The sequence below is a fragment of the Protopterus annectens genome, chromosome 4.part0, assembly GCF_019279795.1.
Source record: "Protopterus annectens isolate FY-2018-M chromosome 4.part0, PAN1.0, whole genome shotgun sequence".
Taxonomy (NCBI): domain Eukaryota; kingdom Metazoa; phylum Chordata; order Ceratodontiformes; family Protopteridae; genus Protopterus; species Protopterus annectens.
The window spans coordinates 278,808,999-278,830,235 of record NC_056733.1 but is presented as its reverse complement, the minus strand read 5'-3'; the positions used below and the strand labels follow the sequence as shown (position 1 = coordinate 278,830,235).

Here is a 21,237-nt window from a genome sequence, read left to right as displayed (position 1 = left end):
TGGTAAACACCCTGGGGGCTGTGGTGAGACCAAAGGGTAGGGCTCGAAACTGACAATGATTGGCCCCTAGCCAGAAGCGGAGGAACCTCCTGGAGCTTCTGCGCATTTTTATGTGATAGTAAGCATCCTGGACATCTAACGAGCACATCGAGTTGCTCTCTTGCAGGTATGGCATGGTGGACTGTAGTGTGATGATCTGGAACTTTTCTTTGGCAACTGACAGGTTCAGGGTAGAGAGGTCCAGGATGGGCCTTAAGTCCTCCATTTTCTTTGGCACCAAAAAGAACTTGGGAGTAGAAGCCTGATCCAGACTGATCTGGGGGACGTTTTCAATGGCTCGGTTTCCTAGCAGCTTGGAAATTTCCTGTGCTGCTGCCTCCCTTTCCGAGGGTGGGACGTCCGGGAGGTATTTGGGAGTTATGGGGGAACCCACAAAGGGGACAGAATATCCTCTGGATATGATTTGAAGCACACAGCGGTCCATTGTTATGGACTCCCATGCCGCTGGGTGCAAGGACAATCGTCCCTTGACTGCCTCCAGAGTAGAGCAGCCGGGCAACCCCTCAGGGTTGTTGCCCGGGTCTGTCCAAGAATGGTTCTCTGTCCCCCTCTGCCTCTAGGGGAAGAAGAACCCTGAGTGTCCCAGGAATACTGAGACTTCCAGAACCACATCTTTTTTTGCCATCTCTGGTTCAGGGAAAAGGACCTTTGAGGGTTAGAGAAGTGGATCCCGACGGCAGACAGGGTCTTCCTGTCCTTCTCACTCTGGACTAGTGTCTCCTTGACGGTCTTATCGTAAAGAGTCAAGCTGTCATAAGGGGCACTGGCAAAGGATGCCTTAAAGGGTTCGGTGAATTGGCACAACCTGAACCAGGCGTTACACCTCAAGGACACGCCGGACCTAGCCGCTCCCTCTGTAGCATGGGAGAAGAGTTGCATGGACGTATTTGATACTGCTCTCAGAGTGGCCATTTTCATGGAGAACGAAGCCTTGTCCTCCTGCGACATGAACTTGGGTGGAGACTCCTCCAGCTCCTTCACTAGGTCGCACTGGAGTCTCGTGACATGGGCCAAGAAGTTCAGCTCCCTTATTGAAAATGCAGCTGAAGCATACACCCGCTTCCCTAGGTGGTCCATCCTCCGTGACTTTCAGTCAGGAGGGTGGACCGAAGAATTTTCCTGAGATAGTTCCTTCTTTGTGGGTGCTGCTACCACCATGGCGTCCAATGGGGAAACCTTGTTCCAGGAAGGTCGGTCAATAGGGGGACTCAGAACCTTATCGGGGCTCTTGGGGATTGGCTCCATGGTATCTGGTTCCTTCCACGCCCGTGAGGTGATCAAATCCACTAAAGCATCCACGGGAGGGGACACCCAAAACGTAGACGGGCCCATGCCGAAAGCCTCCAGAAACACAGACTCATCAGAGAGGGCTTGGGGGCAGACCAACCTCACCGCTGGCGCAGGATCTCCATGATGTCTCCAAAAAAGACATCGTCGGGAGGTGATCTTGGGGAGCCCTCCCCATCATCTAAATCTGTGTCCTCGGTTAGGGACTCAGGGGGAGTCCAAGTGCCTCCTCTCTTGCATGTATGCTTGCGAGGCACATCTCCCATGGGGCTCTCCAGGGAGTACTCGCAAGCCATCTGTTCCTCTGGGGGAACCGTCTGGGGCTCTTCGGGCACAGGCTGTCCCTCTGGTAAGACAATGGGGACCGAAGACAGAACCGAAGGGGTCTGGGCAGTGTCTGAGGGAGCGGTCAGGGGCCTCGATCCGATGGACAGGACCCATTCTACCACATCGAATGCTGAAGGAAAGCGGACCTCCTGGGAAGCTAATAAGGAGGCCGGTCGTCCTGGATCTGACGCGAGAATCGGAGGCGGACCTGAAGTGGACGGAGCTCTGAGGAGGGAACCTGGCCCAACAACATCAGAGCTGATGGAAAAGGTTCCACTCCCTCAGATGCGACACCCAGGTTCTAGCTCCGAGAGCAGCTCAGATCTGAACTAGTCAGATCCGACATGCTCCAGGCAGCTGTCGGCGTCGAGGATGCAAGGACCGTCGTCGCCGACCCCCTGACCAAAGCCAACCTCGGATCCAAGAACTCCGAAGCCAAAGGTCAGATCGGGGAAAGAGAAATGGCTGAAAAAAGGGAAGCGAGCTCCCCTCCTGAGGGAGGGGGGCTGGCAAGACCCCCATCTAGATCTGTGTACGGATAAAGCGCCTCATCATCTTATCCAGATCCATGTCCAATAAAGAACGGGTCGACTGAGATGAGGTCATGGACTCCGACCTGGCCGGTTTGGGAACCAAAGCCCAGGACACTGAACGTGCCTCCACCGGCTCTGGGGAGAACCTCTGAGACTGGAGTCGAGGGGAATCACGTATCTGTGCAGACTTGCTCGGGGACAAGAGGTCCGGGTACCTCTTCCTCTTTTCCTTCATCCTCGACTCTCTCTCTTCTGCTCTCTACCTCTCCTCTGCTCCGCTACCACAGGCTTAGATGCAGGAGTTTGAGTCCCAGCCTGGGAGGGAGGGGAGGCCAGAGGGAGAGAAGTGGGACAGGCAGCCACTGTGACTGAAGACAAAGATGAGAAAGGAGGTGCAGAATAGACAGAAGACCTTTGAGGGCCAACTTGGCCTTTCTATCCTTCAAAGCTCGGGGATTGAACCCCGCACAAATAGAGCACTCCAGGTGGGCCACACCTAAGCACAACACACACAAGAGTGTGGCCATCCATTGGGGAGAGCTTACGGCCACACTCTGTGCAGTGCTTAAAGATAAGCTTTTCAGCCATACTATCAAGCAAAAAGCCTTAAAAAAAAGAAAGAGACAGACCAAAAACTTTCTTTAGACTAATAACCCACACCCACTCACCACACTAGACTGACTGGGGGGCATCACAGACAAACTACTCTAAACTAACTACAACTACAAATCTGCACTCCACGCCAAAGCGATGGGAGAGGAGATAGGGTACCTATACTAATCTGAAACGGTTAAAAGTAACAGAAAAAATTTAGAAAAAACTTACAATCAGAATCACCCTGCTAAATGGAGCTTTAGAGACACGATGTTTTACAAATCGTGGCAAACGAGATCTGGGGATGGAGGGCAATGGACGTATATTATGGGTAAGGGGAGGAGTCTGGAGTTCGGAGCTGATGCTAGTAATCTTTGCCGGCTTGGATGCGATACGAATCCATATTCCCACAGGTTGAAGACCAAATGAAGTAAACTACTTCAGAACATATGTCATACATAATGCATGAATATGAAAAATGTTAATATGGTTTGTTTAATTTTCTGTTAATGTATTTATGCCTATGTCTCAAGCGATATTTTAATAAAGGTGTTTAATAAATAAAAACAAACATATTTCAAAAGTTTATTCAGCCCACTTAAGTTAATAGGGGTCCCATGCACTAGATCAAATTTTCACTAATTCAAAATAGTGAAAGGAATGTTCACTGCAGCGAAAGTGCACTTACAAGAAGTTCAGTACAACGAAAGTACAGTTGTGTACACTTACCATAAATGTAGATGTTCGAGTGTATTCACTGTTGCAGTCATTACATTTGGGTAATCTGCTGGCAGGTTGCCCTCAGTCAGCCTCAATAACAAAGTCTCGGGTCCTGCGTCGGTTGCTGTCTCCTCTTCAATGTCAGGTCAACAGGGACATAACACATGCAGCCGACACAATTTTATTCAGTTTTTCTTGCCCCAGATGTCAGGTGCCCCCCAAATGGGGAGCAAAAAAAAAAAATAATATATATATATATATATATATATATATATATATATATATATATATATATATATACATATATACATATATAAATAAACAGAAATATATGTAAAATCACTTTTAGCAACATAAACTTTACCTTTATCTAAAAGCAAATACACCACAACGGCTTTAGTAGATAGTGAAGGAAAGAAAAGTTATAGAAAAGGGGGATGGCGGGTGGGTAACCCGGACTGCAACAGTGAATACACTCGAACATCTACATTTATGGTAAGTGTACACAACTGTCCAATGTTCTTCGTGTTTCACTGCTGCAGTCATTACATTTGGGTAGAATCCCAAAGCTATGGATGGGAGGATGGAACTAAATAGCATTAGGAGCGGCTATAAGGCCCTGCAGAACTGCAGTAGCAAAGCCTGCCCTGGATTTGGAGAAGAGAGGCAAATGATAATGCTTTGTGAAGGTATGAACAGAGCACAAAGTAGCAGCTTCTAGAATGTCTTTAGTTGGAACCCCTCTGAGAAATGCTGCTGAGATAGAGGCAGCCCTGGTGGAATGTGACCTGATCCCCTTGGGCACAGGTTTACCATGGTGCAAGTAGCAGAAACAAATGCAGTGGCTTATCCACTTAGAAATCGTCTGCTTTGAAATAGCCTTCCCCTCTGACCCTGCAGCAAATACTACCAGCAGTTGCCCAGACTTTCTTAGAGATTTGGTCCTGTTTAAGTAGAATCTTAGTTGTCTGTGTACGTCCAATGAATGCACAATCCGCTCCCCCTTGTTTTGCGGATTTGGGTAAAATGTTGGCAGGTGAACTGTCTGGTTAAGAGCCACACTGGATACCACCTTAGGCATAAAAGAAGGATTGGTCCTGAGGGACACCCTGTCCGGGTAAAATGTAATAAAAGGCTCCACAGCCATGAGAGCCTGTAGTTCTGAAACCCTTCTTGCTGAAGTGACTGCCAAGAGAAAAGCTGTTTTCCAAGACAAAAATTTTATACCCGCAGTAGCTGCTGGTTCAAAAGGAGGCAGGGTGATTTTTTCCAGCACAAAATTGAGGTCCCATGCAGGAGTTGGTGATCTTCTGGGAGGCCTTAAATTTTTAGCCCCCCTAAGATACTGTTTAAGCAGAGGATGAGAAAAGAGGGGAGGCTCTGTTTTGTAATGAGCCAAGATGGCAGAGGCATGGATTTTTATTGAAAAAAAAGATAGGCTCTTGTCAAGCATCTCAGACAAATATTGTAAAATCTGAGAACTATTGGGCTTTGCTGTGTCTGTTCCTTGTGCTTGGCTCCAAGCACAGAATCTCCTCCATTTATCAGCATATGATTTTCTAGTACTAGGCCTTCTGGCTTCCAAAATGACATCCATCACAGATTTACTGAGAAGTGTTGTTTGAATAATTAAATGATCAGCCATGCTCAAGATTCATAGTTTGGAGCTGAGTGTGCAGAATTTGACTGTTCTGCTGAGACAGTAGATGAGGTATTTGAGGCAAGTACCAAGGAGGAAGTTGAGACATATTCCTTAGAATTGGGTACCAGTGCTGGCGAGGCCAGTCCAGAGCAACTAGGATCATTTTTGTTTTTTCCTGTCTGACTTTAAGTAAGACCTTGGACAGAACAGGCAGAGGGGGAAAAGCATAGACTGACAGGTTTTTCCAACTGAAGGATAGGGCATCCACTTTCCATGCTTTTCTGTGATAAGTTCTTGTGCAGAATTTGTCCAGCTGATAATTTTGGGGAGAGGCAAATAGATCTATGTCTGGGCTCCCCCATTTCTGTGTTAACATGCTGAACATTTGTGGATCCAGTTTCCATTCATGCGGGTCCATAACATTTCTGCTTAGGTCGTCTGCCAGAGTATTTTGCTTTCCTGGCAGGAACTGAGCTTGAAGATGTATTTGGCAAGTCAAACCTGTGTTCCACAATGCCATGGTTAGTCTGCAGAGGGGGTAGGAATGTGTACCCCCCCCAGCTTGTTTATGTACCACATAACCGTGGTGTTGTCCGTATTTATCAGTAGTTGTCCTGGATGAAGTAAGTCCTTGAAGGCTGTCAGAGCATTCTGAACAGCTAGCATCTCTTTCTGGTTGATATGCAGATGCATTTGTTTTGGGCTCCATTTCCCTGAATGCATCTCCCCGCCAGGTGGGCCCCCCAAGCACAATCTAATGCGTCTGTAATTAGGGTTTGGGTCGCAGGGGGTAGAGTGAAAGACAGTCCCTTGTTTTGATGACATGTCTCTACCCACCAAAGAAACTCCTGTTGTAGGCAGGGAATGAGAGGAATCATTGTTTCCAGACTGTGACAATACTGCCCCCATAAACTTTTTAGGTACCACTGAAGTTTCCTTATATGCAGTCTCGCATATGGAATTAGTAGAATGCAGGATTCCATGAACCCAAAAGCCTGCAGAATTGGTCTTGCAGATAACTGGGTTTTTGTTGCCATTTGTTTGAAGTATGTTGTCAGTTGCCTTTGTCTGGCGTAAGGTAAGCCATCTGGACAGTTGCATTCAAGCTTGCACCCAGGAATGTAATTATTTGAGAGGGTACCAGTTGTGATTTCTTTTCACTTATTGTGTACCCTAGGCCTGTTAGAAGCCTTTTTACAAATGCCAGATGTTGAAGAAGAGTGTCCTTGCCCTCTGCTTGAATGAGACAGTCATCCAGATAAGGATAAATTTGTATGCTTCTTTGTCTGCAGAATGCACTTACTGGTGCCAGGCACTTTGTAAAGACCCTGGGCGCAGTAGATAAGCCAAAGGGCAGTGCAGAGAATCGGTTTCAAGCTGAGGTATCTTTTGCATGATTCCCTTATTAGGATATGCAGGTATGCCTCTTAAGCCTAGAGTCACTAACCAAGCGTTTCTGCCCAGCATAGGCAGTAGCTGTTGTAAAGGCAGCATTTTGAATTTTGGAATGAACATGTTCAAAATCGATAAGTCCAGTATTAGACGCCAGGCATTGTCTTTTCTGGGTACCAGGAAAAGTCTTGAATTAAAACCTTGTCCTTTTTACTTTTCTGGTACTGGTTGAATAGCTCCCATATCCATGAGGGACATAACTTGTTTCTGTGCCTCTGCCAACTGATTTTGTGGCAGATCTGGCCATCCGTTTGGAATTGGCAAAGTATAGAAATGAAATCTGTACCCCTGGGATACTATGTTTAATACCCACTTGTCCTGGGTAATTAACTGCCAATTTTGTGCATGAAGTGCTAGTTTTCCCTACAAGGGGGCTGCCAAAAGGTAAGTGCTTGGTGAAGGTAGAGGAAAGTCATTGAGACTGCTTACTGTAGGGTTGTGCTTTGTTTCCTCCAGATTTGGAGGTGGTGGCACCCCATTGCTTTGACCTTTAAGAACCTTGTGATTGGTATCTTGAGCCTTTTGAGCATCTGGATTTGCCTTGAGTGGCACTGCTGGATAAAGGAAAGGACCAATTTTTAGTAGGCTAGTGCCTACTGAACCTGGGTGGCTGCACTTGCAAGAAATATTTTACAGTTTGCATAGATTTAGCTTTGTCTTCCATTTTCTTTAAAACCTCTTCTGCCTTATTACCAAACAGAGTACCATGCTGCAAGGGGGCATCCAACAATTTAGCTTTAACATGATCAGGCAGATTTTGCTCCTTTAACCAGGCATGCCTCCTAATCACAGATCCAGTAACTGCGAACCTGCAGAAGACCTCTAAAGAATCAAAACCACATTGCAAAGTATGCTTTCCAACTTGATCAGCTGCATGCAATAATTCCTGCAATTCTTTATTTTCTGCACATTCTGAAATCAATATCATTTTCTGTTTTAGCAATCCCATAACATGTTGGTACTTAAGCATATGAAACTGACAGTTTAAGGCCATGATTGCCAAGGCTGCAGATGTACAAACCTTTATTCCCCATCTGTCCAGTGCCCTTGAAACTCTGTCAGAGGGGGTAGGATTTTTTGCTGTTGAAGCCTTAACTCCCCTTGGACCCTGTGAAATAGTTTCAGGATCAGCAGCAGGGTTTCTAAATAAGAATTTATGTGAGTCAGGGACCCTATAATACCTGTCAGGCTTACTGGGAGCCGGAGGTAAAGAGTCAGGGGTCAAGCTTGACTCCGAAAACACATCAATCCACAATGTCTAAAACAGGGGGAATGGCTAAAGGCTTGTGCTGAGGGAGAAGAAGGAAATCCCTGAGCCTCTTTTTTGATTCTGAAAAGTTTTGGCTCTCCCAGTGAAAATGTTCCCACAAAGTATGCAAGGTTTCTCCAAATGAATACTCCTCAGGAGGAGATGCAGACGGAATAGACTCCTCAGCATCAGAATCCTCATAGGGAGGTATAGATAATTCCTAATCAGAACAAACAGAAACCTGATCTGAAGATTCATAATCAGTGCCTTGCCTAGGCCTTTTATCTGGAAGGGGATGGGTACCCCTGATCAAGGTAATAAGGTCTTCAGCCATTTTGATTTGATTTTGATTTCTGTTTTTAAGTCATAGAGGCCTGTGCACTTGGCTCATGTGTCAGTTTTTTTAGTTTTAGAAGGTGCCTTAGTCTTTGGTTTTGCAGCTTTCATCGGTTTGATGTACAAATGTTGAGGTCTGAATACACCCTCAGAAGCCAGTGCCTGCTCAGCGGCTCCGGACCCATACGAGGGAGATGCATCCATCGGTCCAATACCTTGTGTATCTTGCAGCATGCCGGACTCCACATGGGTGCCGGTAGAGGCCTGCGACTCGAAGGTAGCGGGTATCAGGGGCTGCGAAGGCGCCTCACTGAGTGCCGGCGACTGGCTTAGCAGATGTTTCGTTATCGGTTTTGGATCTCGGCTGCCTTTCTCTGTCCTTTTCTTTGCGTTTTTTATGTACTCCAGTAGTCGGATTGCTATCAGATGACATCTCTGGGTAGTTAAATCTGTTTCCAAAATACTCTGATGCAAAAATATACCGACGCTTAATAGTGCGTTGGTTAAATCTAGCACAAAATCGCCAGCCAGGCATGTTGTGATCAGGGCCTAGGCAAGGAATACAGTATAAATGGATATCCTTATGAGGTATTTGTTTCCCACAAGTAACACAATTATTAACGTTTTCTGACATCGGAAAAAGCAAGAAAAAAGTTTCCCCAACAGAGTACTTAGCTTTAGTGAAGACTTCGGTTCTGAAACTCAAACTCGAATATTTCAGTAGTCGGCCGACCAGCATTTGCAAAATGCTTCTGCTTCGGGCACCGCGCGGCAAGAAAGATTTAAGAAAATGGCGTCGGCTGCATGTTTTATACCCCTGACGACCTGACGTCATGGAAGAGAAGACAGCAACCAATGCAGGACCCAAGACTTTGGAATTCAGGCTGACGGAGGGCAACCTGCCAGCAGATTACCCAAACGTAATGACTGCAACAGTGAAACACGAAGAACATTTGAGCTTGTAGTTGTATCTGATAGGTCAAGGCCGTGTTCCACAATGCCATGGCTAGTCTGCAAAATGGGTAGTATTGCGCACCCCCCTGCTTGTTTATGTACCACATAACTGTGGTGTCGTCTGTCTTTACCAGTAGTTGTCCTGGATGAAGGTAGTCCTTGAAGGTTGTCAGAGCATTCTGTACAGCTAGCATCTCTTTCTGATTGATATGTAGGTGCATTTGATTTGGGCTCCATTTGCCCTGAATGCACTTCCCTGCCAGATGAGCCATCCAACCATAGTCCGATGCGTCTGTTGTTAGGGTATGGGTGGCAGGGGTTGGAGTGAATGGCAGTCCCTTGTTTTGGTGGCAGGCCTCTGCCCACCGTAGGAACTCTAGCTGCAGGCAAGGAATAATAGGAATCATTGTTTCCAGGCTGTGACTATGTTGACTCCATAAACTTTTTAAATACCACTGAAGTTTCCTCATATGCAGTCTTGCATATGGAATTAGAAGAATGCAGGAGGCCATGTACCCCAACGCCTGCAGATTTTGTCTTGCAGATAGCAGGGTTTTTGTGGCCACCTGTTTGAAGTAAGTCATCAATTGAATTTGCTTTTCTGGTGTACGTTAAGCCATCTGGGCAGTTGTATTCAAGCTTGCACCCAGGAATGTAATGTTTTGAGAGGGTACCAGTTGTGATTTATTTTCATTTATGGTGTACCCTAGACAAATTAGAACCCTTTTTACAAATGCCAGATGCTTTAGAAGAATGTCCTTGTTTTCTGCCTGAATTAGACAATCGTCCAGGTATGGATATATTTGAATATTTCTTTGCCTGCAAAATGTAATTACTGGTACCAGGCACTTTGTGAACACCCTGGGTGCAGTAGATAAGCCAAAGGGAAGTGCAGAGAACTGGTAATGCAAGTAGCCTGCTTTGAAGTGGAGGTATCTTCTGCAACATTCCCTGATTGGGATATGCAGGTAAGCCTCTTTTAAGTCCGGAGTTACCAACCAGGCATCTTTGCCTAGCATAGGTAGTAACTGTTGAAGAGTCAGCATCTTGAATTCTGGTATGTCCAGAAATGTGTTTAGAGTGGATAAGTCCAGGACTGGACGCCATGATTTGTCTTTTCTGGGTACCAGGAAAAGTCTAGAATAGAAACCTTGTCCCTTTTCCTCTTCTGGTACTGGTTGAATAGCCCCCATGTTCATGAGGGACAGAACTTGTTTCTGGGCCTCTGCCCACTGATTTGGGGGGCACATCAGGCCATCCGTTTGGGATTGCCAACGCGTGGACGTGAAATCTGTATCCCTGGGATACTATATTTAAAACCCATTTGTCCTGGGTAAGAAGTTGCCAATTTTGTGCATGAAGTGCTAGTTTTCCCCCCAATGGGGTGGCTAATAGGTAAGTGCTTGGTGATCGTAGAGGGAATTCATTGAGATTGTTTACCATAGGGAAGTGCCTTGTTGCTTCCAGATTTGGAGGTGGAGGCACCCCATTGTTTTGTTCTAAAAGTTCCTTGTGACCGAAACCTGGAGCCTTTGGAATGTCTTGATATGACATGAGAGGCTCTCAAGGGGACTGGAGAGGACCAGTTCTTAGTAGGCCAGTGCCTACTAAATCTTGGAGGTTGCACTTGTAAGAAATCTTTCACAGTTTGCACAGATTTAGCTTTAGCTTCCATCTTTTTTTAACACTTATTCAGCCTTATTACCAAAGAGACGGTCCTGTTGTAAAGGAGCATCCAACAATTTTGCTTTAACATGGTCAGGCAGAGTTTGCTCTTAGAGCCAAGCATGCCTTCTTAACACAGATCCAGTTACAGCAACCCTGCAAGAGGCCTACAAGGAATCAAAACCACATTGCAAAGTATGTTTTCCAACTTGTTCAGCTGAATGCAATAAATCCTGCAATTCTTTATTTTCCACACAGTTAGAGATTAACATAATTTTCTGTTTAAGTAGTCCCATGATATGCTGTTGATATTTAAGCATATGAAATTGACAGTTTAAAGCCCTGATTGCCAAGGTTGCAGACGTGTAAACCTTCTTACCCCATCTATCCAGCGCCCTGGAATCTCTATCAGAAGGAGTAGGATTTTTGGCAGAAGAGGCCTTAATGCCTTTGTGACCCTGAGAAATGGTTTCAGGATCAGCAACAGGGTTTTCGAAAAGGAATTTATGGGAGTCAGGAACCGTGTAGTATCTGTCTAGCTTACAAGGAGCCGGAGACAGAGAATCAGGAGTCATACTAGATTCTGAAAGAAAACATCATCAACAATGTTTAAAACAGGAGGTATAGCCAAATGCCTTTGCTGAGGAAGTAGAAGTAAATCCCTAAGTCTCTTTTTAGATTCAAAGAAATCCTGACTTTCCCAGTGGAAATGTTTCCTTAAGGCATGTAAAGTTTCCCCAAAAGAAAAATCCTCAGGGGGAGAGACAGAAGGAATGGAATCCTCTGCATCAGAGTCCTCATAAGTAGGAATAGACAAATCCTGTTGGCTACCCTGATCAGAGTAATTAAATCTTCAGCCATTTTAATCATTAGTTTTTTAGGCATAGGGGCCTGCACATGTGGCCCAGGCGTCGGTTTTTTAGACATAGATTTAGATTTTGGCCTTAGTTTTGAAGATGGCGTTGGTCTAATATACACATCTGTAGGCCTGAAAACACCCTCAGAAGCCGATGCCTGCACAGCGGCTCTGGATCCATCTAAGGTAGAGACATCCATGGGTTCCATAACTGAAGCATCTCGCGGCATACCAGACTCCGAATGGGTCTCAGTAGAGGCCTATGAATCAGAAGTAGCGGGTATCAGGGGCTGCGAAAGCGCCTCACTGAGTACCAGCCAACCGGCGACTGGCTTAGGAGAAGCGTTGTCGTCGGTTTTGGACCTCGACGGTCTATCTCTGTCTTTTTCTTTGTGTTTTTTAGGTATTCTGGTAGTCGGATTGCTAACCGACGTCATTTCTGGATAGTTAAATCTTGAGCCAAAATATTTAGAAGCAAAAATATACCGACGTTTAATCGTGCGTTGATTATATTTAGCACAAAACTGACATCAAGGCACGTTGTGGTCAGGGCCTAGGCAAGGAATACAGTACAAATGAAAATCCTTATGAGGTATTTGCTTCCCACAAGTAATGCAATTATTAACTTTTACTGACATCGGTAAGGAGCAAGAAAAAGTTTCCCCAATGGGGTACTTAACTTTTAGTTGAAGACTTCAGTTCTGAAACTTGAAAATGAAAATTTCAGGAGTCGGCCGACTGGCACTTGCAAACTGCTTCTGCTTCGGGCACCGTGCGGCAAGAAAGACTGATGTAATGGCATCGACTGCATGTTTTATACCCCTGACATCCTGACGTCATGGAAGAAGGGACAGCAACAGGCGTAGGACCCAAGACTTTGTTAATCAGGCCGACTGAGGGCAACCTGCCAGCAGATTACCCAAATGTAATGACTGCAACAGTGAATCATGAAGAACATCTTTGCATACCAATATTACGGTGATGGAGTACTGGAATGATTACTTTAAAATTTTAAAGTTGGTTTATAAGCTTAACTACAATCATAATGTTAGTCACCTAATTACAGTGTGGGAGCTGTAAAACTGTTTTTACATTTTTTTCAAAAAGTTAAACAGGTTACAAGCTCTCATTAAATGAAAATGGTGATCACTTACACAGGGACACAAATGGTTGTGCTTCCCAAAATGCCAAATTCTCCTGCTACAGCTCTAGACTAAAGAATTAAGATATTAAGAGTAAGCACATGAACGGCCCTTTGCAAGAAGCAAGTCTAATAAAGACAAAGTACAGTTGTGTACGTACCATAAATGTAGATGTTCGAGTGTATTCGCTGTTGCAGTCATTACACTTGGGTTATCCTGCTGGCAGGCTACCTGCAGTCGGCCTGAATTCCTAAGTCCTGGTCCGGCGTCGGTTGCTGTCACCTCTTCCCTGACGTCAGTGCGCCAGGGGTATAAAAGATGCAGCCGACGCCATTTTCTTCAGTTTTTCTTGCCCCAAATGACAGGTGCCCTAAAAGGGTAGGCTAAAAAAAAAACATTACTTATAAAAGCATGCACTAAAATAAACAATACCTTCATCTACAAGCAAATACACCACATAGTTTGTATAGAATAGAGAAGTACAGATAAGTCCCAGCAAAGAAAGGGGGATGGTGGGTGGGTAACCTCTACTGCAACAGTGAATACACTCGAACATCTACATCTATGGTAGGTACACAACTGTACTATGTTCATCGTGTTTCACTGTTGCAGTCATTACACTTGGGTTGAATCCCAAAGCTGAGGTTGGGCGGCTGGGGTCTAAATAGAATTAGGAGTGGCTATAAGGCCCTGCAGAACTGCAGTGGCAAAGCCTGCTCTGGATTTAGAGTAAAGAGATAAGTGGTAGTGCTTAGTAAAAGTGTGCACTGAAGTACAAGTTGCAGCCTCAAAAATATCTTTAGTTGGTACTCCTCTGAGGAAGGCTGCTGAGGTGGCTGCTGCCCTGGTAGAATGAGGTCTAATGCCCTTAGGCACTGATTTGCCATGTTGTGAATAGCAGAAACGAATGCAGTGTCCTATCCATTATGAAATAGTCTGCTTTGAGATAGCCTTTCCTTGTGATCCTGCAGCATATGCCACTAAAAGTTGCTCAGTCTTTCTGAAAGCCTTAGTTTTGTCCAAGTAGAAGCGTAGCTGTCTGTGTATGTCCAAAGAATGCAGAAGTCTCTCCCCTTTATTCTGTGGGTTTGGGTAAAAAGTAGGCAAATGAATGGTTTGGTTAAGAGCCACACTGGACACTACCTTAGGCATAAATGTTGGGTTTGTCCTTAGAGAAACCCTGTCCGGATGGAAGATAATAAAAGGTTCCACAGCCATTAATGCCTTTAACTCTGAGACTCTTCTTGCTGAAGTTATTGCTAGGAGCAGAGATGTTTTCCATGATAAGAATTTAATCTCAGCTGTATTGGCTGGCTCAAAAGGAGGCAGTGTGAGTTTTTCCAAGACAAAATTGAGGTCCCATGCAGGTATTGGTGCTCTTCTTGGAGGTCTTATGTTTTTGGCCCCTCCTAAAGTACTGCCTAAGCAATGGATGTGAAAAAATAGGTGGGTCCGTATTGTAATGAGCTGAAATGGCAGAGGCATGGATCCTAATTGATGAGAAGGATAGGCCCATCTCAGTTAGATATTGTAAAATCTGAGGAATATTTGGAACAAGTATGTCAATTCCTTGAGCCTGGTTCCAAGCACAGAATCTCTTCCATTTATCTGCATAAGATTTTCTGGTGCTGGGCCTCCTGGCCTCCAAAATAACACCCATAACCGCTTTAGAGAGAGGTGTATTCTGAATGGTTACACTATCCGCCATGCAGCTAGATTTAGGGTTCTGAGTTGGCTGTGCAGGATCAGTTTTGTTGGGTCAGTAAATGAGGAATCTGAGGCAATGTCCAGGTTGGGCCTTGAGACAAGCTCCTTAGGATTGGGTACCAGTGTTGGCGTGGCCAATCTGGGGCAATCAGTATCATTTGAGGCTTCTCTTGTCTGACCTTTAGGAGTACCTTGGGGAGGAGAGGCAGTGGAGGAAAGGCATATACTGTAAGGTTGTTCCAGCTGAATGACAAAGCATCCACTTTCCATGCTTGTTTGTGATAAGTCCTTGTGCAGAATCTCTGAAGTTGGCAGTTGTGAGGGGAGGCAAAAAGATCTATGTCTGGGCATCCGCATTTCCTTGTTATCATGTTGAAGATTTGTGGATCTAGTTTCCACTCGTGAGGATCCATGAGGTTTCTGCTTAGTTCATCTGCCAGAGCATTTGTTTTTCCTGGCAGGAATTGTGCTTGCAGGTGTACTTGGTAAGTCAATGCTGTGTTCCACAAAATCATGGCTTGTCTGCAGAGGGGGTAGGAATGTGTGCTCCCCTGCTTGTTTATGTACCACATGACTATGGTGTTGTCCGTCTTTATCAGCAGCTGTCCTGGATGAAGTAGGTCCTTGAAGGCTGTCCGAGCATTTTGTACAGCTAGCATCTCTTTTTGATTGATGTGAAGATGCCCTTGGTTTGCGGGCCATGTGCCCTGAATACATTTTCCTGCCATGTGGGCCCCCCCAGGCATAATCTGATGCATCCGTTGTTATTGTCTGCCTGGCTGTGGGTAAAGTGAATGGCTGTCCCTTGCTGTGGTGACAGGCCTGTGCCCACCATCGAAACTCCTGTTGCAAGCAGGGAATGAGTGAAATTAATGATTCCAGGCTGTGGCAATGTTGAGTCCAAACACTTTTTAGATTCCATTGTAGTTTCCTCATATGCAGTCTTGCATACGGAATTAGCAGAATGCAGGATGCCATGTAGCTCACAGCCTGCAGAATTTTTCTTGCAGATAACTGGGTCTTTGTTGCCATGCTTTTGAAGTAAGTAGTCAGTTGCCTTTGTTTGTCTGGCGTGAGATAAGCCATCTGGGCAGTTGTATTTAAGCTTGCACCCAGGAATATTATCTCTTGAGAGGGTACTAGTTTTGATTTATTTTCGTTTACTGTGTACCCTAGGCAAATTAGTAATCTTTTTACAAACGCCAGATGCTTTAGTAGAATGTCTCTTGTCTCTGCTTGAATAAGGCAGTCGTCCAAGTAGGGATATATTTGAATTCCTTTGTCTGCAAAATGCAATTACTGGTGCCAGGCATTTTGTGAAGACCCTGGGCGCAGTAGATAAGCCAAAGGGCAGTGCAGAGAAATGGTAGTGCATTGAGCCAGCTATGAATCTGAGGTATCTTCTGCAAGACTGTCTGATTGGGACATGCAGGTATGTCTCTTTGAGGTCCAAAGTTACAAGCCAGGCCTTCTTGCCCAGCATGGGCAGAAGCTGCTGCAGAGTCAACATTTTGAATTTCGAAACGTCCAGAAAAGTATTTAGAATAGAGAGGTCCAGAATTGGTCTCCATGCTTTGTCCTTTCTTGGTACTAAGAAAAGTCTTGAGTAAAATCCTTGTACCTGCTGTTGTTGTGGCACTGGCTGAATAGCCCTCATGTCCATGTGAGATGAAACTTGTTTTTGTGCCCCTGCCCACTGATTGTGTGGCAGGTCTGGCATACCTTTTGCCTTTGGAAGGGGGTGAAAATGGAACTTGTAGTCCTGAGACACTACATTTAAGACCCATTTGTCCTGGGTAATCATGGCCAATTTTGTGAAAAAAGTGCTAGCTTTCACCCTAAGGGTGCTGCCAAAAGATAAATGCTTGGTATTGGCAGAGGGAAGTCATTGGGACTGTTTTCTAAACGGCTGTGATTTGTCTTCCCCACTTTTGGAGGTAGAAGCACTCAATTGTTTGGGCCTGTATGAGCCCTGGGGTTGTTGTCTGCCTCTTTGTGGCCTGTCTGACAGGAGAAAGGACCAATTCTTAGAAGACCAGTTCCTGCTAAATCTGGGTAGCTGTACCTGTAAGAAATCCTTTACTGTCTGCATAGATTTAGCTTTATCCTCCATTTTCTTCAACACCTCTTCTGCCTTAACACCAAACAAAGTATCATGCTGTAATGGAGCATCCAATAATTTTGTTTTAACATGATCAAGCAGAGTCTGTTCCTTTAACCAAGCATGCCTTCTAATGACAGAACCTGTTACAGCGGCCCTGCAAGAGGCCTCCAGTGAATCATAATCACATTGCAAAGTATGCTTTCCCACTTCTTCAGCTGCATGCAATAAATCCTGCATTTCCTTGTTCTCAGAACATTCAGAATTTGTCAACATTTTCTGTTTAAGCAGAGACATTAAGTATTGCTGATATTTAAGCATATGAAACTGACAATTTAAAGCTCTTACAGCCAAGGTAGCAGAAGTGTAAACTTTTTCCCCCATCTGTCCATTGCCCTTGAATCTCTATCTGAGGGGAGAGGTTTTTTTGCAGTAGCGGCCTTGACCCCTTTGGGACCCTGAGAAATAGTTTCTGGGTCAGCAGCAGGGTTTTTATATAGAAATTTATGAGAATCTGGAACCCTGTAGTATCTGTCTGGCTTAACAGGTGCAGGAGGTAAAGAGTCGGGAGGCAGGCCGGACTCTGAAAATACATCATCTACAATGTCTAGAACAGGTGGAATAGCAAGAGGTCTGTGCTGAGGTAGTAAAAGAAAGTCTCTGAGCCTTTTCTTAGAATCTGAGTAATCTTGGCTCTCCCAGTGGAAATGCTCCCTCATGGTATGCAGGGTTTCCCCAAAGGAGTAATCCTCAGGAGGAGAAGCTGAAGGAATAGATTCTTTAGCATCAGAATCCCCATAGGGAGGAATAGAGTATCCCTGTTCTGAAGAGGATTCAGAGGAAATGGAAACATGATCAGAGGAATCATATTCAGTGTCTTGCCTAGGCCTCTTATCAGTAGGGGGATGGGAACCCCTGATCAAAGTAATTACGTCTTCAGCCATTCTGAGCATCTGTTTCTTAGGCATGGAAGTCTGTCCTGGAGAATGCTGTACTTGTTTCCTTGTCTTTAAAACTGTTTTAGACTTTGTCTTGGATGCTGAAGTTGGCTTGATATAAAGCTGTGTAGGTCTGAAAACACCCTCAAAAGCCGATGCCTGCTCAGTGGCTCCGGACCCATCTGAGAGATTAGTTTCCGAAGGCCCAATACCTTGAGTATCCAGAGGCCTAGTTGTCTCCACGTGGGAGTCAGAGGCAGCCTGTGGCTCTGAGGTAGCGGGTGTCAGGGCTGCGAAAGCGCTTCACTGAGAACCGGCGACTGGCCTAGAAGAGGCTTCGTCGTCGGTTTTGGACCTTGGATGCCTGTCCTTTTCTTTTTCCTTGCGATTTTTATGAATTCCGGTCGTCGGTTGTTCTGACGGCATTATATAGTTAAACCTTCGGCCAAAGTAATGAAAAGCAAAATCGTACCGATGCTTAATAGTGTGTTGGTTAAATCTAGCACAAAACCGACAACTAGCAACGTCGTGGTCAGGGCCTAGGCAAAGAATACAGTAAGAATGAAAATCCTTATGAGGTATTTGCTTCCCACAAGAAAAACAACTGTTAACTTTTTCTGACATCAGTCTGGAGCAAGAAAAAAGTTTCCCCAACGGAGTACTTTGCTTTATTGAAGACTTCGGATCTGAAATTCAATTTTGAAAATCTCGGGAGTCGGCCGACCGGCACTTGCGAACTGCTTTTGCTTCGGGCACTGCGCGGCAAGAAAGACTGAAGAAAATGGCGTTGGCTGCATCTTTTATACCCCTGGCGCACTGACGTCAGGGAAGAGGTGACAGCAACCGACACAGGACCAGGACGTTGGAATTCAGGCCGACTGTGGGTAGCCTGCCAGCAGGATAACCCAAGTGTAATGACTGCAACAGTGCAACACGATGAACATCTTCACTGCAAGAAGCAAGTCTAATAAAAACAACTTAAGCATTTCAAAAGGGTGAACAGCCCAAAAACTGCACAATGAATAGCAAGGAGTCTTCCTCCTGTTGATAACAGTAACTTCAACTTGTAAATTTCACTTTGGAGTAACAAGTTTTTACAATATGTGAGCAGGCCTTTTGAGTGAATGATAGCTCCCCTTTTCAAAGAGGCTCCTCGGGATAACTTTTTCAAGTTTAAGTCTATATGTTGTTGACTTTGACTTGCACGGAGCCTTTTGAACATTTTCTTACCATACGTATGCTATGGATTTTATTGAACTACAGTGCTTAGCATAATAAACACTTTAATAAACTTGAACTTGAAGATGCTGCGATGCAGCAGACTGCTGCACAGAGCACTCTCTCTTTACTTGCAGTAAAGACATAGCTGATACTTGTGGAAGTGCAAAGCCTCATGAATAGGGAAGTGGGAGCTACAGCACCTAATAGGAAACACTTGTTCCCTAGACATATGTACACACCAAGTTGAGATTTTCAATCAGAAGTCCATTGTAACAAATGCATTTTGATCAGATATCCTAGCTAGGACCAAAACTACTCTGTAGCCTTATTAAAATTGTTTACAAACTGTTGATTTAATAGCTCTAGGGAAGATGAAGGCAGGTCTGCACTTCTGTAAAGAGAATAAATGTCCAACACGTAGCCACTTGTGCTATTACTCTCACTGTTACCCACCTGGAACAAGAACATGCTACTCTTTTGCTGGGCTCTTGGAAATCCCATGGAGGAGTAGTACTAGGTGACTCATCTTCTGGGTTTGCATTTGATAGAGCTCTGTGGGCAAATAAAAAATATCATAAGAACAAAATACAAATTTTAATGGCAAATTATGAGTACAGGCATTCTAAAGGCATAAGCACAACTCCATGCTTCACCCAAGATTTATATTTAATTCTCCACTGTCATTTACACAGACATTCTCTGATCCACCCAATTAACCAGAAGCTTATTCCTATGTCAAAAAGCTGCTGGCTAGTCAAGCAAATGGAGATACAAAAGATCAAAATCCTTACAGAAATCAGTAAGTGTAAGGACTAAAAAAGTCTGTGCCCTTTCAAGCAAGATCATAGCAAAAATATGTCCATCGAATTTTAGGATCCCTCAGAGTAGCACAGCAAATACAGTGATTAATTACTTAAAACTTGTATTTGCACCTTGCACCAGGAACATCACTAATCAAGCTAATATGCTAATATCCTGTCTACCGTCCTTACACAAAAAGAAATCATGCCTTTTTTGAATTTCTGGTAGCTTGGTGACAGACAGAAAGTAAGAATAAGGAGCATCTATTTTGTTACAGGTTTTACTATTCTTAGTGAACAACTTATTTCCATAGTTAAATACCACTGGAGTTTCTTGTTGAAGTTTAAGGAATTAGCAACATTTTTGGATAATGTTCCTTGTATTTCTTACAAACATGGCAGAAGTCTAAAAGACATGTTAGTCTATCTAATATGTTAAAACTGTTGTTAATTTAGGTACCTTTTGTTGTGGTAATTGCTGCTCTTGCCCAATATATTGTAAATTCTTTTTCATATATTAATGGCAATTTTTATCAAGCGATACAGTGGATATAAAAGTTTACACACCCCTGTTAAAATGCCAGTTTTTTTGTGATATAAAAAATGAGACCACAATATATCAAAACTTTTCCCACCTTTTAATGTGACCTATAACCTGTACAATTCAATTGAAAAACAAACAAATCTGTTAGGGGAAAAATATAAAAAATAAACAATGTACAATAAGATGGTTGCATAAGTGTGCACACCCTTAAACTACTACTTTGTTGAAGCACCTTTTGATTTAATTACAACATTCAGACTTCTTGGGTAGGAGTCTATCAGCACGGCTCATCTTGATTTGGCAATATTTGCCCACTCTTCCTTGCAAAAGCGCTCCAAACCTGTCAGATTGCGAGGGGATCTCTTGTGCACAGCCCTCTTCAGGTCACCCCACAGATTTTCTATTGGATTTAGGTCTGGGCTCTGGCTGGGCCATTCCAAAACTTTAATCTTCTTTTAGTGAAGCCATTCTTTTGTTGATTTGGATGTATGCTTGGAGTCGTCGTTGCGCTGAAAGGTGAAACTCCTCTTCATCTTTCTAGCAGACGCCTGAAGGTTTTGAGCCAAAAGTGACTGGTATTTGAAACTATTCATAATTCCCTCCACCTTGACTAAAGCCACAGTTCCAGCTGAAGAAAAACAAACCCAAAGCAAGATAATGCCACCACAATGCTTCACCGTGGGGATGGTGTTCTTTTGGTGATGCAAAGTGTTCTTTCTGCGCCAAATGTACCTTTTGGAATTGTGGTCAAAAAGTTCAACCTTGGTCTCATCAGACCATAACACATTTTCCCACATGCTTTTGGGAGACCTGGTGTATTGTTTTGCAAATTTTAGATGGGCCTGGATGTTTTTCTGTGTAAGAAAAGGCTTCTGTCTTGCAACCCTACCTCATAGTCCAGACATATGGAGAATACGGGAGATTGTTGTCACATGTAGTACACAACCAGTACTTGCTAGAAATACCTGCAGCTCCTTTAGTATTGCTATAGGTCTCTTGGCAGCCTCCCTGACCAGTTTTCATCTTGTCTTTTCATCAATTCTGGAAGACTGTCCAGTTTTTTGCAACATCATTGCTGTCCCATAATTTCTCCACTTTTTGATGACTGT

At 44.3% G+C, this 21,237-nt stretch overlaps 1 protein-coding gene across 4 annotated transcripts in view; it reads right to left on the bottom strand.

The window, feature by feature from the left end:
* MED13L (mediator complex subunit 13L) overlaps window positions 1–21,237 on the bottom strand; it is a 3,068,540-nt gene that overhangs the window by 1,255,385 nt on the left and 1,791,918 nt on the right. For all 4 annotated transcript variants that reach the window (XM_044068259.1, XM_044068260.1, XM_044068261.1 and 1 more), the window contains exon 9: window positions 19,238–19,336. In XM_044068259.1, the coding sequence (XP_043924194.1) occupies window positions 19,238–19,336 (99 nt within the window). The remainder of the gene's footprint in view (window positions 1–19,237; window positions 19,337–21,237) is intronic.